At 50.7% G+C, this 14332-nt stretch overlaps 1 protein-coding gene across 4 annotated transcripts in view; it reads left to right on the top strand.

Annotated features, from left to right (window-relative positions):
* The window catches only part of tyk2 (tyrosine kinase 2), a 113478-nt gene extending 99617 nt beyond the window's left edge, over positions 1-13861 (top strand). For 3 of the 4 annotated variants that reach the window (XM_038784728.1, XM_038784731.1, XM_038784729.1), the window contains exons 18-24: positions 51-145; positions 3382-3574; positions 5716-5834; positions 6237-6409; positions 6623-6740; positions 8198-8308; positions 13491-13861. In XM_038784728.1, the coding sequence (XP_038640656.1) occupies positions 51-145; positions 3382-3574; positions 5716-5834; positions 6237-6409; positions 6623-6740; positions 8198-8308; positions 13491-13628 (947 nt within the window). In that variant the 3' untranslated portion in view covers positions 13629-13861. Of the gene's footprint in view, positions 1-50; positions 146-3381; positions 3575-5715; positions 5835-6236; positions 6414-6622; positions 6741-8197; positions 8309-13490 lie in introns of those variants that run through there. The other variant, XM_038784732.1, reaches the window with a different exon arrangement.
* Positions 13862-14332: the final 471 nt, after the last annotated feature.

The raw sequence follows: 14332 nt of genomic DNA, 5'->3' as shown, positions 1-14332 counted from the left end.
TTCTGACCCAGATTCCCAGTTCTAATGTTTGATGGCTTTCTGACTCCTAGATCCAGATATTTCTTGTGAAAATTCAGTGCCCAGTGTCTCAGACCCCACTGTCTTCCAGAAGCGCTACTTGAAAAAGGTCCGGGATCTTGGCGAGGTGAGTTCCTTGCACGTGGCGTTGCTCATTCTGAACTGTTGATAAAGACCGGGTCAAGCTGGACAACTGATGTGAGAGGACCCTGGCCCTGGTATGGCATTTGCCAGTATAAACTGACTGGAATAATGTACAATGTCTTCTGACAAAAGAGGTGCACTGACTTTCTGAATGTTAAATTCATTCACCATTTGTTCCAGTTACAGAGCACACAGAGTTCGGAATCTGTCCCTCCCAACTTTCAACACAACCTGTGCTTCTGCCTCGAACAGTAACTGGCACAAAGCCAATTCTTGCCTTTTTCTCAAATGAATTTGTTGCTTATTGAAGGGCATCAATAGGGGAGGGGAGGGAGTGGATTGCTTTCCGATATTGAGTACTCCCAGGTCAGCTAGAGTTAATTCTGACATGGAGTTGAGTTCCCTTGATTTCTTTTCCCCCACCAGGGTGTACCAGCTTTAGCAACGCTGCCCCTATTGCACCATTCAACAGCTGTTACAGCTCCTTACACCAGCCATCTTCTAGCCAGCCTGAGGGACATATTCAATCTGCAAGTCCGTTCCGGAACATTCTGTTCTTTTGGGCCTGCGTCTAGTGCAATTAGATTGCAATTGCAGCAAAACAATTTCACTGAGGAACTATACCATCAGTAGACCGAGGAGATTTTACCGCTGTCTGGGCTGATAGTAATGCAGATGTGATTGGTCATTTGTCTTGTTCAGAAACTGTGTGAAGAAGGGTTCTTGTATTGAAGCAAAATAATGATGTCCTGTGTTTAGTATGACGATGATGTGGAGATGGCCTGTGTTTAGTATGACGATGATATGGAGATGCCCTGTGTTTAGTATGACGATGATGTGGAGATGCCCTGTGTTTAGTATGACGATGATGTGGAGATGGCCTGTGTTTTGTATGACGATGATGTGGAGATGCCTTGTGTTTTGTATGACAATGATGTGGGGATGGCCTGTGTTTTGTATGACGATGATGTGGAGATGGCCTGTGTTTAGTATGACGATGATGTGAATATGCCCTGTGTTTTGTATGACGATGATGTGGAGATGGCCTGTGTTTTGTATGACGATGATGTGGAGATGGCCTGTGTTTAGTATGACGATGATGTGGAGATGCCCTGTGTTTTGTATGATGATGATGTGGAGATGGCCTGTGTTTTGTATGACGATGATGTGGAGATGCCTTGTGTTTTGTATGACAATGGTGTGGAGATGGCCTGTGTTTTGTATGACGATGATGTGGAGATGCCTTGTGTTTTGTATGACGATGATGTGGAGCTGGCCTGTGTGCCTGTGTTTAGTATAGCGATGATGTGGAGATGCCCTGTGTTTTGTATGATGACGGTGTGGAGATGGCCTGTGTTTTGTATGACGATGATGTGGAGATGCCCTGTGTTTTGTATGACGATGATGTGGAGATGCCCCATGTTTTGTATGACGATGATGTGGAGATGGCCTGTGTTTTGTATGATGATGATGTGGAGATGGCCTGTGTTTTGTATGACGATGATGTGGAGATGGCCTGTGTTTTGTATGACGATGATGTGGAGATGGCCTGTGTTTTGTATGACGATGATGTGGAAATGGCCTGTGTTTTGTATGACGATGATGCGGAGATGGCCTGTGTTTTGTATGACGATGATGCGGAGATGGCCTGTGTTTTGTATGACGATGATGTGGAGATGGCCTGTGTTTTGTATGACGATGATGTGGAGATGGCCTGTGTTTTGTATGACGATGATGTGGAGATGGCCTGTGTTTAGTATAACGATGTTCAGGCTGCATGGACCACAGGATATTTATCTGTTTGTCATTGTGGGCAATCCATATCTTTCAGGCCATTCAGTGACTCAGCACACTTCTAAACAAAACTTGAAAGACAATTATTTCACACCATCTATTTGGCAGTGCTCACACGAGGTGTTTCAGCCCTGAGATAAATGAATCCCTGTAAAAGATCCTTATGATCTGTCCTGTCACACTGGTACTAGTTAACTGGGCAGAGAGCGGGGGACTGGGCACGGGGTCTGAAGGAACAGGCTGAGACACCATCTCATCTGAACTGATATGTTATATTTTATAAATTTAGAGTACCCAATTATTTTTTTCCAATTAAGGGGCAATTTAATGTGGCCAATTCACTTACCCTGCACATCTTTGGGTTGTGAGGGTGAGACCCACACAGACACGGGGAGAATGTGCAAACTCCACACGGACAGTGACCCAGAGCCGGGATCGAACCTGGGACCTCGGCGCCGTGAGGCAGCAGTGCTAACCACTGCGCCACCATGCTGCCCAATCTGAACTGAATTGTAACCACGTAAACACATGGACAGTCAACAGGTAGCAGTAACCGAGCACTAGTAACCAGCGGGACGGGCTGGGTGGCAGTAACCAGCGGGACGGGCTGGGTGCCAGTAACCAGCGGGACGGGCTGGGTGCCAGTAACCAGCGGGACGGGCTGGGTACCAGTAACCAGCGGGATGGGCTGGGTGGCAGTAACCCCAGTAACCAGCGGGACGGGCTGGGTACCAGTAACCAGCGGGACAGCTGGGTACCAGTAACCAGCGGGACAGCTGGGTACCAGTAACCAGCAGGATGGGCTGGGTACCAGTAACCAGCGGGACAGCTGGGTACCAGTAACCAGCAGGATGGGCTGGATAGCAGTAACCAGCGGTTCGGGCTGGGTACCAGTAACCAGCGGGACGGGCTGGGTACCAGTAACCAGCGGGACAGCTGGGTACCAGTAACCAGCAGGATGGGCTGGATAGCAGTAACCAGCGGGACGGGCTGGGTACCTGTAACCAGCGGGACGGACTGGGTACCAGTAACCAGCGGGACGGGCTGGGTGCCAGTAACCAGCGGGACGGGCTGGGTACCAGTAACCAGCGGGACGGGCTGGGTGCCAGTAACCAGCGGGACGGACTGGGTACCAGTAACCAGCGGGACGGGCTAGGTACCAGTAACCCCAGTAACCAGCGGGACGGGCTGGGTGCCAGTAACCAGCGGGACGGGCTGGGTACCAGTAACCAGCAGGACGGGGTCTAACCAGGATTCAATCTGGTTGTGACACCGATCCTGGAAAAGTACCGTACTAAATTTGTGGACTGGCAAAGAAGGAAGGTTGTTGAAAAGTTGTCAGATTGCCGTTTTGTGAGGAGCAATGGGGAAGAGATTGGATAGAGAAAGCAATAATTTGAGCTTAACTATCTTGCTTTGTTTTAGGGCCATTTTGGCAAAGTGGGCCTGTACATTTATGACCCATTTAACGATAACACTGGGGAAGTTGTGGCAGTGAAATCATTGAAGTCAGAGTGCAGCAAAGAACTCCATACGAGCTGGACACGGGAGATCGAGATTCTGAAAATGCTGTATCACGACAACATCGTCAAGTACAAAGGCAGCAGCAGTGAGCAAGGTAACCTCGGGAGGCAAGAGTGCCAGGCGCCGTTGACACTCGGTATTAATCTCACCACTGGTTTCGTGAGCAACCTCACTGCCCATGATGCAGAGGAAAGCCGAGAGATTAGACAAGGGCTATATTTGTAGTGCTGTAACCTATTCCAGCTGGAAACCAGAAACAGTTGCTCAATCTGCTCCTAAAAGAAAAAGAAACAAACCTGGATCATTAAGATCCTTATTATGATCCTCGGCCAGGATACCGGACAGAAACTCACGATATTTTATTTAATTTGTAAGAATGTGAGGAAAGGATACTTCAGTCCAGGACAATAGGGATATGGTCTATTAAAACAAAGTTTATTACTAACACAGGATTAAACTTTAACATAATAACAAAAATTGCTTTCAATTACCAGTTAAACAATGCATTAACCATACAATGGAACAATTCTAACTACTATCTTTATCTCCACTCAAACAAAACCCATCTCAGATCACAATCCACTTTTAAATACAGTTAGCAGACTCGGGAATACTTGCTGTAAAGAGATGTCTTTGATAACCCACTTTGAGAAAAAGTGGTCTTTTGAGACTGCTTGAAAGAGAGAGACCTGACTCCGTCATCGTAATGCGGAATGTCTGGCTGTATCCCCAGAAACTGCCTCTCCGCTCACCTTCTCACTAATCTCTGCCTGCCTGCTAGACACCTGGTATAGCCCGAGCTCCTCCCATTAGTACACCATCTGACTGAGGCCAAACACAATGTCTCGAGTTATCTACTTCCCGGGGAACCCTGTTTTTAAAATAAATTTAGAGTACCCAATTTATTTTTCCAATGAAGGTACACTTTAGCGTGTCCAATCCACCTCCCTGCACATCTTTTGGTTTGTGGGGGCGAAACCCACGCAAACACTGGGAGAATGTGCAAACTCTACACGGACAGTGACACAGAGCCGGGATCAAACCTGGGACCTCGGCGCCGCAAGGCAGCAGGGCCAACCCACTGCTACACCGTGACTCCCCTCCGGGGAACCCTTTTAATATAAACAAAGTTTATAGCCCAACTTCAGCAAGCAGCATCCATGGCTGGAATGAAGTATGATCTTTTACTTATTTTAAAGAAATTTAGAGTACCCAATTCTTTTTTTTCCAAAGAAGGGCAATTTATTGTGGCTAATCCACCTACCATGCACATCTTTGGGTTGTGGGGGCGAGACACAAGGAGAATATGCAAACTCCACACGGACAGTAATCTGGGGCTGGGATCAAACATGGGTCCTCGGCACCGTGAGGAAGCAGTGTTAACTACTGCACCACCGTGCCGTCCAATTTTACTTTTACGATGCTTTAATTGCACCTCTGCCTCCAAATAAAAGCCTGGCTGCCTTTCAAACCAGGATTTTTAAAAAACATGACTGCAGCAGTCACACACACTAACTCAGACTTTTAACCCTTACTGCGCCAAATACATATAACACTATGTTTGATATTCTGACATTCGTCACATCCTCCACATCCTAAAGTACCTCACCGTCATTTGAATTATAGTCACTTGTTAAGCTGGGAAATGGTTAATTTGAATATGGCCCCACCCCACATACGATGAATAAACAGTTCATTATTTTTTGTGATGCATGAATAAGCAAGTCCAGATCCTGCAAGAAAGTGAGTGGGAGAATTAAAAAGGGCAGACGGGGCTGAGATAAATTTAAATCAGAAATTTACATAAGTAAACAGGAACTAAAACAGGAGACCAAGTGATTGAAAAAGGAATAGAGAGTACCAGTGGAGGGCAGTAATGGAGACCAGCGGGGGATGGAGCGTGTGTTGTACATGGATATTTACATTCCAGAAAACAGACAATGACAGAGGTAAAGAGACACAAAAAATGTCCGTTGACCGAAAGGCTTTAAAGGGAACTGAAGATAAGGTTTCTCCTTCTCCCGGCTTCCCTGGTGCACAGGGTACAAAGGCAAGTCGTCCTGATGGAGGGCATGAACTTACACGAAGGAAGAAACCAGCTTTATGGCCTTCCCGCGTAGATAGAGCACACTCCTGCCTTGCTACATCAAAGTTGCCACCTTGATGCAAGCTGTTGTTATCAACCAAGACAAATCCAATCATTCAGCTAAATGTTTACTTCTGCTGTGTTCTCAGGAGGCCAGATCGTGCAGCTGATAATGGAGTACCTGCCTCTGGGTAGTCTGAGGGATTACCTCCCAAAGCAGAACCTCGGATTTGGGCAGCTAATGTTGTTTGCACAGCAGATTTGTCAGGTAAAAATGCACACTGGATATTTATTTTTTTCCCTTTTTGAGTGGGTGAATTAGATATTCTAAATCTCGCCATACTTAATGGCGCTTGTATGTTGCATTACGTTGGCCTGTCAGCCTGTTTAATCATTGATGTAGACTCCAGGAGATGGCACCAGGGAAGTTCTTACCAGAAAGGATTGAGCAAAACATTCCCTAATAATTAACTAAAACCTCCATCTCCAGCGTTCAATCCCAGCCTGTCATACTCATTCAATGACATTTCTGTACTCCTTGCAGCAGTGCAGGAACTGCACAAAGAGTGTGGTACCAAGTATGTGGGAACAGAGGTCCCTCAATCAGGCCTCACTTCCTAAAGCCGGTGGGAAAGTCTTTTGACCCTTGCTGTTTGTGTCTTTCATTCAGGGCATGTTCTACCTCCAGTCTCAGCGGTATGTGCATCGTGACCTGGCTGCAAGAAATGTACTTGTGGAAAATGAGAATTTGGTGAAGATTGGAGACTTTGGTCTTGCCAAGGCAATCCCGGAACACCAGGACTATTACCGAGTGAAGGACGATGGAGACAGCCCAGTGTTCTGGTGAGTTTCTGCACTGCACCATGGAGCAGTTTATAGTGGGTGAGCAACGTGAGTGTCTGTTTCCCGAGTTAAACGTGTGTGTGTTCACCAGACCCAATATGAGGAGGTAAAGAGAGCTTTTTCACCCCTGTTGGCATTATTGCGGGATTGTGTTAATGGCTGAGTGTAGCTGTAACTTGGAAAGTCTATTTATGCTCTTGTGTCTTGCTCCAGGTACGCTGTTGACTGCCTCAAGGAAGGAAAATTCAATTTTGCTTCTGATGTTTGGTCATTTGGAGTCACGCTATACGAGCTTCTAACGCACTGCGAGGCCCGCCAGAGTCCACCAGCGGTAAGTCTTTCCAAACCCACAGTGCCACTGACTAACGTATGCCGAACACACTGCCATTGACTAACATGTGCCAAACACACTGTGTCGCTGACTGGTGTGTATCAGTCCCACTGCGCCACCGACTTGCTCGTGTCCAAACCCACTGTGCCGCTGACTGCCATGTGTCGGTCCCACTGCGCCACCGACTGCCATGTGTCGGTCCCACTGCGCCACCGACTGCCATGTGTCGGTCCCACTGTGCCGCTGACTGCCATGTGTCGGTCCCACTGTGCCACCGACTGCCATGTGTCGGTCCCACTGTGCCGCTGACTGCCATGTGTCGGTCCCACTGCGCCACCGACTGGCCTGTTGTCTGTGATAACAGTGACGTGCACAAGACCAGTCTGAACCATTCTCTGCAGCAAGGTAGCCCTGTGACTGGGGCACGGAATGACATCCACTGTGCATTGTACAACCTGCTGCTCATCGCTTCCTCTGTGCATTCTGCCACACCATTTCATTGAGTGTAGCTGGCATGTTTACTGTGGCTGTACTCTGCTCACAGTTCGGTTTGATAAGATTCCTTTAGTTCTGTGTTTATGTATGTATGAGGTGATGTCTGTATGTCTATGTGTGTCTATGTATGTATGTCTATGTATATATGAGGTGATGTCTATGTATGAGGTGATGTCTGTATGAGGTGATGTCTGTATGCATATATGAGGGGCTGGTTTAGCACACTGGGCTAAATCGCTGGCTTTTAAAGCAGACCCAGGCAGGCCAGCAGCACGGTTCAAGTCCCGTACCAGCCTCCCCGAACAGGCGCCGGAATGTGGCGACTAGGGGCTTTTCACTGTGACTTCATTGAAGCCTACTCGTGACAATAAGCGATTTTCATTTTTCATTTCATTTCATGAGGTGATGTCTGTATGCATGTATGAGGTGATGTCTGTATGTGTGAGGTAATGTCTGTATGTATGAGGTGATGTCTGTATGTATGTCTGTATGTATGAGGTTATGTTTGTATGAGGCGATGTATGTATGCATGAGGTGATGTCTGGCTGTATGTATGAGGTGATGTATGTATGTATGAGGCGATGTATGTATGTATGAGGCGATGTATGTATGTATGAGGTGATGTCTGGCTGTATGTATGAGGTTATGTATGTATGAGGTGATGTCTGTATGCATGAGGTGATGTCTGGCTGTATGTATGAGGTGATGTATGTATGTATGTATGAGGTGATGTATGTATGTATGAGGTGATGTCTATATGTATGAGGTGATATCTGTATGTATGTATATATGTATGAGGTGATGTCTGTAGTCTGTCTGTATGTATGTCTATGTATGTCTATGTATGTCTGTATGTATGTCTGTCTGTCTCTGTATGTATGACTGTATGTATGTCTATGTATCTATGTATGTATGAGGTGATGTCTGCAACTCATTCAGGTATTTTCAACCATTCTTCTTAGAAATTTATTGAGATGATTGGAGTGACTCATGGACAGATGACAGTGGTACGACTGATCGATCTGCTGGAAAGGGGGCAACGCTTGCCTTGTCCAAAGTCCTGTCCCTTAGAGGTAAGAACAGAAAATTCAGGCAAACAACCACTCTCAAAATGAATCTCCAGTTACTGGGACAATGTTTCCATATCCCTGTTAATCGGTTCGCCCGTGCCTCCGATGTAAATATCGACAGTCTCCAGGCTTCCTGATTATTTTCTTCCTGAGCTGTCGCTGAGCTGATGGCAGCTTTCTCTGGTTGCAGGCATGCTCGGGAGTTTAGTGTTTTAGGTACCGTCACCCATGCCCCGTCTGACCAACCCGGAACTGAAATCCCGACTATCATTAACGTGTCTCTGCCAGCTCTGCGAAGCTTTGAAATCCTTCCTAACGTGTGGAAGAGTTCAGTCAACGTCTGACACTTGAGTTTGGAAAGACTCGTACTTGCTTGCCAGCATCTTGTGAGTTTGTCGGGGTTTATTGCTGGTATCTGGGAGTTTGAACCCAAAGTACAAAACTGCCCATAATTAGCTCTGAATTAGGAAAATGAGAGAAGTAGGCCATTCGGCCTGCCCAGCCTGTTCCATCATACCGTGGCTGATCTATCTCTCCGCCATTTCTCCCCCCACTATCCCCATCTCGTTAGCATCCCTGTAGTGATTATACTCTGTGACTGAATCTCCATAGCCCTTTGGAGCAGACAATTCCTGAGATTCACTTACCCTCTGAGTGAAGAAATTCCTCCTCATCACGGGATTCAATGACTTGCCCCTTATTCTGAGACTGTCCCCTGGTTCTGGACTCCGCAGCCACATTCCCTCTACATCCACCCTGTATGAATTTCAATGAGACCATCTCTTCAAAACTCTATGGAATACAGGCCCAGTTTCCTCAGTGTCTCATTATAAGACTTCCTCCTTGATGGCAAGTATATCCTTCCTTGGATATGGTGACCAAAGCTGTAGCTAATACTCCAGGTGAGACCTCATCAGGACTCTGTCCAGTTGCAGCAAGATCTCTTTATTCATGTACTCCCCTCCCCTTCGGGTGAAGTCAAACACATCATTCGCCTTCCTAGTTGTCAGCTTTCAGTTTTTCATGAACAAGGACACCCTGGTCCCTTTAGACAACAACACTTCCCCCAATCCTCACCATTTTTCTCACACAAAGTGCGTAACGTCACACATATTCACGTTATACTACATTTGCCATGTTCTTGCCCAAAACTCATCAGGATTGTCAAACATGATTTCCCTTTCATAAATCCATGTTGACTCTGCCCATTCATTATTCTTTTTTAAGTGCCCGATTAGCACATCCTTTACATTAGATTCTAATAATTTCCCTACTGCTCTGTCAGACTGAAAAGCTTGTTCTGTTTATTCTTCATTATTGGGGTTGCATTTGCTACTTTCCAGACTGCAGGAACCTTTCCAAAATCTAGAGAATTTTGACCACCGATGTATCCACTACCTCTACAGCCCACCCCATTCAATACTCTGGTGTGTAGCCCATCTGGTCCTGGGGATTTATCAACCTTCAATCCAGTTAATGTTTTGAGTGCTCCCTCTTTACACTAACTTCTTTCAGTTCCTCATTTTCACAAGTCCTTTGAATTCCTCGTATTTCTGGGAGGTTTTGTGTATCTTCCTCCATGAGGACAGACAGGAGGAAATTGTTTAGTTTCTCTGCCGTTTCCACATTTCTCCTTGCTAATCTTTTCTTTTTTAAACACCTAAAGCTTTTACAGTCCGCCTTTATATTTCTCGCTTGCTTACATTATATTCTCTTTTCCATTTTTGAAAATCAATTATTTTTAAAAATAAATTTCGAGAACCCAATTCATTATTTTTCCAATTAAGGGACAATTTAGCGTGGCCAATCCACCTACCCTGCACAAAGATGGGTTGTGGGGGTGAGACACACGCAGACACGGGGAGAATGTACAAACTCCACAGGGACAGTGACCTGGGATCGAGCCTGGGACCTCGGCGTCGTGAGGCAGCAGTGCTAACCACTGCGTCACCTTGCCGCCACCTTTTTAAAAATAAATTTAGAGGGCAGCATGGTGGCCTAGTGGTTAGCACAACCGCCTCACGGCGCTGAGGTCCCAGGTTCGATCCCGGCTCTGGGTCACTGTCTGTGTGGAGTTTGCACATTCTCCCCGTGTCTGCGTGGGTTTCGCCCCCACAACCCAAAAATGTGCAGAGTAGGTGGATTGGCCACGCTAAATTGCCCCTTAATTGGAAAAAATAATTGGGTAATCTAAATTTTAACAATAAATAAATAAATAAATTTAGAATACCCAATTCATTTTTGTTTCCCACCATGCTGCCCGCTTTCCCCGTTTTTAAAAATCTGTTTCTTGATCATTCTTTGGTTTCTAAATTGCCCCAATCCTCTGGCTTGGCACCTTTCTTGTTTCGTAATCTTTAAGCCACTTCCTTTGATCTAATGCAATTTTTAACTGAGACTGCGGAATGAAACCGGAGCACCCGTAGAAAACCCACACAGACACAGGGAGAAAGTGCAAACTCCACATAGACAGTCACCAGAGGTCGGAATCAAACCCGGGTCCCTGCCACTGAGAGGCAACAGTGTTAACCTCTCTGCCACTGGAATTCTATCATTAGTCTCTTGTTAGACTATTCTGTCATCATCCAATTCTATCATATTATGGTCACTATTTCCGAAAGACTCCTTTACAGCAAGCTTATTAATTAGTCCCTTTTCATTACACAATATTAAATCGAAAATAGTTGGTTATTAAACATACTCCTTTAAAAACCCCTCTCGTACTCCAGAAATTCATCATCCACAGCATTAGTGCTGATTGGATTTACCCAGTCTATATATAATTTGAAGTTATCCATTATCCATAAGTCATCCTTATTGCCCAGATTCCATGCAGCTCGAATTTTCTGATTTATACCATGCCTAACATTAGCAATACAGCTTGATGACCAATAGACAACTCCTGTCATCCTGACCTCGGCGTCGCTCTGACCTCGGCGTCGCTCTGACCTCGCCGTCGCTCTGACCTCGGCGTCCCTCTGACCTCGGCGTCCCTCTGACCTCGGCGTCCCTCTGACCTCGGCGTCCCTCTGACCTCGGCGTCCCTCTGACCTCGGCGTCGCTCTGACCTCGGCGTCGCTCTGACCTCGGCGTCGCTCTGACCTCGGCGTCGCTCTGACCTCGGCGTCGCTCTGACCTCGGCGTCGCTCTGACCTCGGCGTCGCTCTGACCTCGGCGTCGCTCTGACCTCGGCGTCGCTCTGACCTCGGCGTCGCTCTGACCTCGGCGTCGCTCTGACCTCGGCGTCGCTCTGACCTCGGCGTCCCTCTGACCTCGGCGTCCCTCTGACCTCGGCGTCCCTCTGACCTCGCCGTTGCCCTGACCTCGCCGTCGCCCTGACCTCGGCGTCGCCCTGACCTCGGCGTCGCTCTGACCTCGGCGTCGCTCTGACCTCGGCGTCCCCCTGACCTCGGCGTCCCTCTGACCTCGCCGTCGCCCTGACCTCGCCGTCGCCCTGACCTCGCCGTCGCCCTGACCTCGCCGTCGCCCTGACCTCGCCGTCGCCCTGACCTCGCCGTCGCCCTGACCTCGCCGTCGCCCTGACCTCGCCGTCGCCCTGACCTCGCCGTCGCCCTGACCTCGGCGTCGCCCTGACCTCGCCGTCGCCCTGACCTCGGCGTCCCTCTGACCTCGGCGCCCCTCTGACCTCGCCGTCGCCCTGACCTCGCCGTCGCCCTGACCTCGCCGTCGCCCTGACCTCGCCGCCGCCCTGACCTCGCCGTCCCTCTGACCTCGCCGTCCCTCTGACCTCGCCGTCCCTCTGACCTCGCCGTCCCTCTGACCTCGCCGTCCCTCTGACCTCGCCGTCCCTCTGACCTCGCCGTCGCCCTGACCTCGCCGTCGCCCTGACCTCGCCGTCGCCCTGACCTCGCCGTCGCCCTGACCTCGCCGTCGCCCTGACCTCGCCGTCGCCCTGACCTCGGCGTCGCCCTGACCTCGGCGTCCCTCTGACCTCGGCGTCGCCCTGACCTCGCCGTCGCCCTGACCTCGCCGTCCCCCTGACCTCGGCGTCCCCCTGACCTCGGCGTCCCCCTGACCTCGGCGTCCCCCTGACCTCGCCGTCCCCCTGACCTCGCCGTCCCCCTGACCTCGCCGTCGCCCTGACCTCGCCGTCGCCCTGACCTCGCCGTCGCCCTGACCTCGCCGTCGCCCTGACCTCGCCGTCGCCCTGACCTCGCCGTCGCCCTGACCTCGCCGTCGCTCTGACCTCGCCGTCGCTCTGACCTCGGCGTCGCTCTGACCTCGCCGTCGCTCTGACCTCGGCGTCGCCCTGACCTCGCCGTCGCCCTGACCTCGGCGTCGCCCTGACCTCGGCGTCGCCCTGACCTCGCCGTCGCCCTGACCTCGCCGTCGCCCTGACCTCGCCGTCGCCCTGACCTCGCCGTCGCCCTGACCTCGCCGTCGCCCTGACCTCGCCGTCGCCCTGACCTCGGCGTCGCCCTGACCTCGCCGTCGCCCTGACCTCGGCGTCGCCCTGACCTCGCCGTCGCCCTGACCTCGGCGTCCCCCTGACCTCGCCGTCGCCCTGACCTCGCCGTCGCCCTGACCTCGCCGTCGCCCTGACCTCGCCGTCGCCCTGACCTCGCCGTCGCCCTGACCTCGCCGTCGCCCTGACCTCGCCGTCGCCCTGACCTCGCCGTCGCCCTGACCTCGCCGTCGCCCTGACCTCGCCGTCGCCCTGACCTCGCCGTCGCCCTGACCTCGCCGTCGCCCTGACCTCGCCGTCGCCCTGACCTCGCCGTCGCCCTGACCTCGGCGTCGCCCTGACCTCGCCGTCGCCCTGACCTCGCCGTCGCCCTGACCTCGCCGTCGCCCTGACCTCGCCGTCGCCCTGACCTCGCCGTCGCCCTGACCTCGCCGTCGCCCTGACCTCGCCGTCGCCCTGACCTCGCCGTCGCCCTGACCTCGCCCTGGCCCTGACCTCGCCCTGGCCCTGACCTCGCCCTGCAGAGTGTGACTGATGGCTCAGGGAGTGCCTGCGGCTATCAGATGGTACCCAGGGGATGCTGTGCTGTAACTTCATGAAAGGGAGGGGAACAGAAAATAACTGGCAGTAAAGGGATTTTCTTCTGTAGGTCCCACTCAGAGCATCAGATTGTCTTTGGGACAGGAAATGTTTGTGCTTTTGTTGTTGTTTTGTACTGAGCAAAGCTGACTCTGCTTTCTTCTCACCCTCTTTGCCCAGGTTTACCAGCAGATGAACAAGTGTTGGCATTCGGATCCAGCTCAACGGCCCGCATTTAAAAATCTCATCACATTCTTTCAGAAGTATTGTGAAAGATATAAACCGATTGACACTTGCAACATTCTGCAGAAGTTATAAATACCAATTGCTCCCGAGCAACACCATTCTATCTCTATTTTGGTCACTTTCTATGAATGTTGCAGGATTGACCCCCTCTCTGCTGCCATGTGACCCTCCCGCTGCTCCTCTCGCTAAACTCCCGTGCTGCCCTCTCTCTCTGTGCTCCCGTGCTGCCCCCTCTCTCTCTGTGCTCCCGTGCTGCCCCCTCTCTCTCTGTGCTCCCGTGCTGCCCTCTCTCTCTCTGTGCTCCCGTGCTGCCCTCTCTCTCTCTGTGCTCCCGTGCTGCCCTCTCTCTCTCTGTGCTCCCATGCTGCCTCCGTCTCTCTCTCTGTGCTCCCATGCTGCCCCTCTCTCTGTGCTCCCATGCTGCCTCCGTCTCTCTCTCTGTGCTCCCATGCTGCCCCTCTCTCTGTGCTCCTGTGCTGCCCTCTCTCTGTGCTCCCGTGCTGCCTCCGTCTCTCTCTCTCTCTCTCTGCTCCTGTGCTCCCTCCCTCTCTCTCTCTGTGCTCCCATGCTGCCTCTCTCTCTCTCTCTCTCTGTGCTGCCGTGCTGCCTCCCTCTCTCTCTCTCTCTCTCTGTACTCTCCCGTGCCCCTCTCTCTCTCTCTCTCTCTCTCTGTCTCCCGTGCTGCCCCCTCGCCCTCTCTCTCTCTCTCTCTCTCTCTCTGTACTCCCGTGCTGCCCTCTCTCTCTCTGTGCTCCCGTGCTGCCTCTCTCTCTCTC

Source organism: Scyliorhinus canicula, chromosome 25 (assembly GCF_902713615.1).
Source record: "Scyliorhinus canicula chromosome 25, sScyCan1.1, whole genome shotgun sequence".
In the NCBI taxonomy this organism is placed as follows: domain Eukaryota; kingdom Metazoa; phylum Chordata; class Chondrichthyes; order Carcharhiniformes; family Scyliorhinidae; genus Scyliorhinus; species Scyliorhinus canicula.
This window is presented reverse-complemented; position numbering and strand designations above follow the sequence as displayed.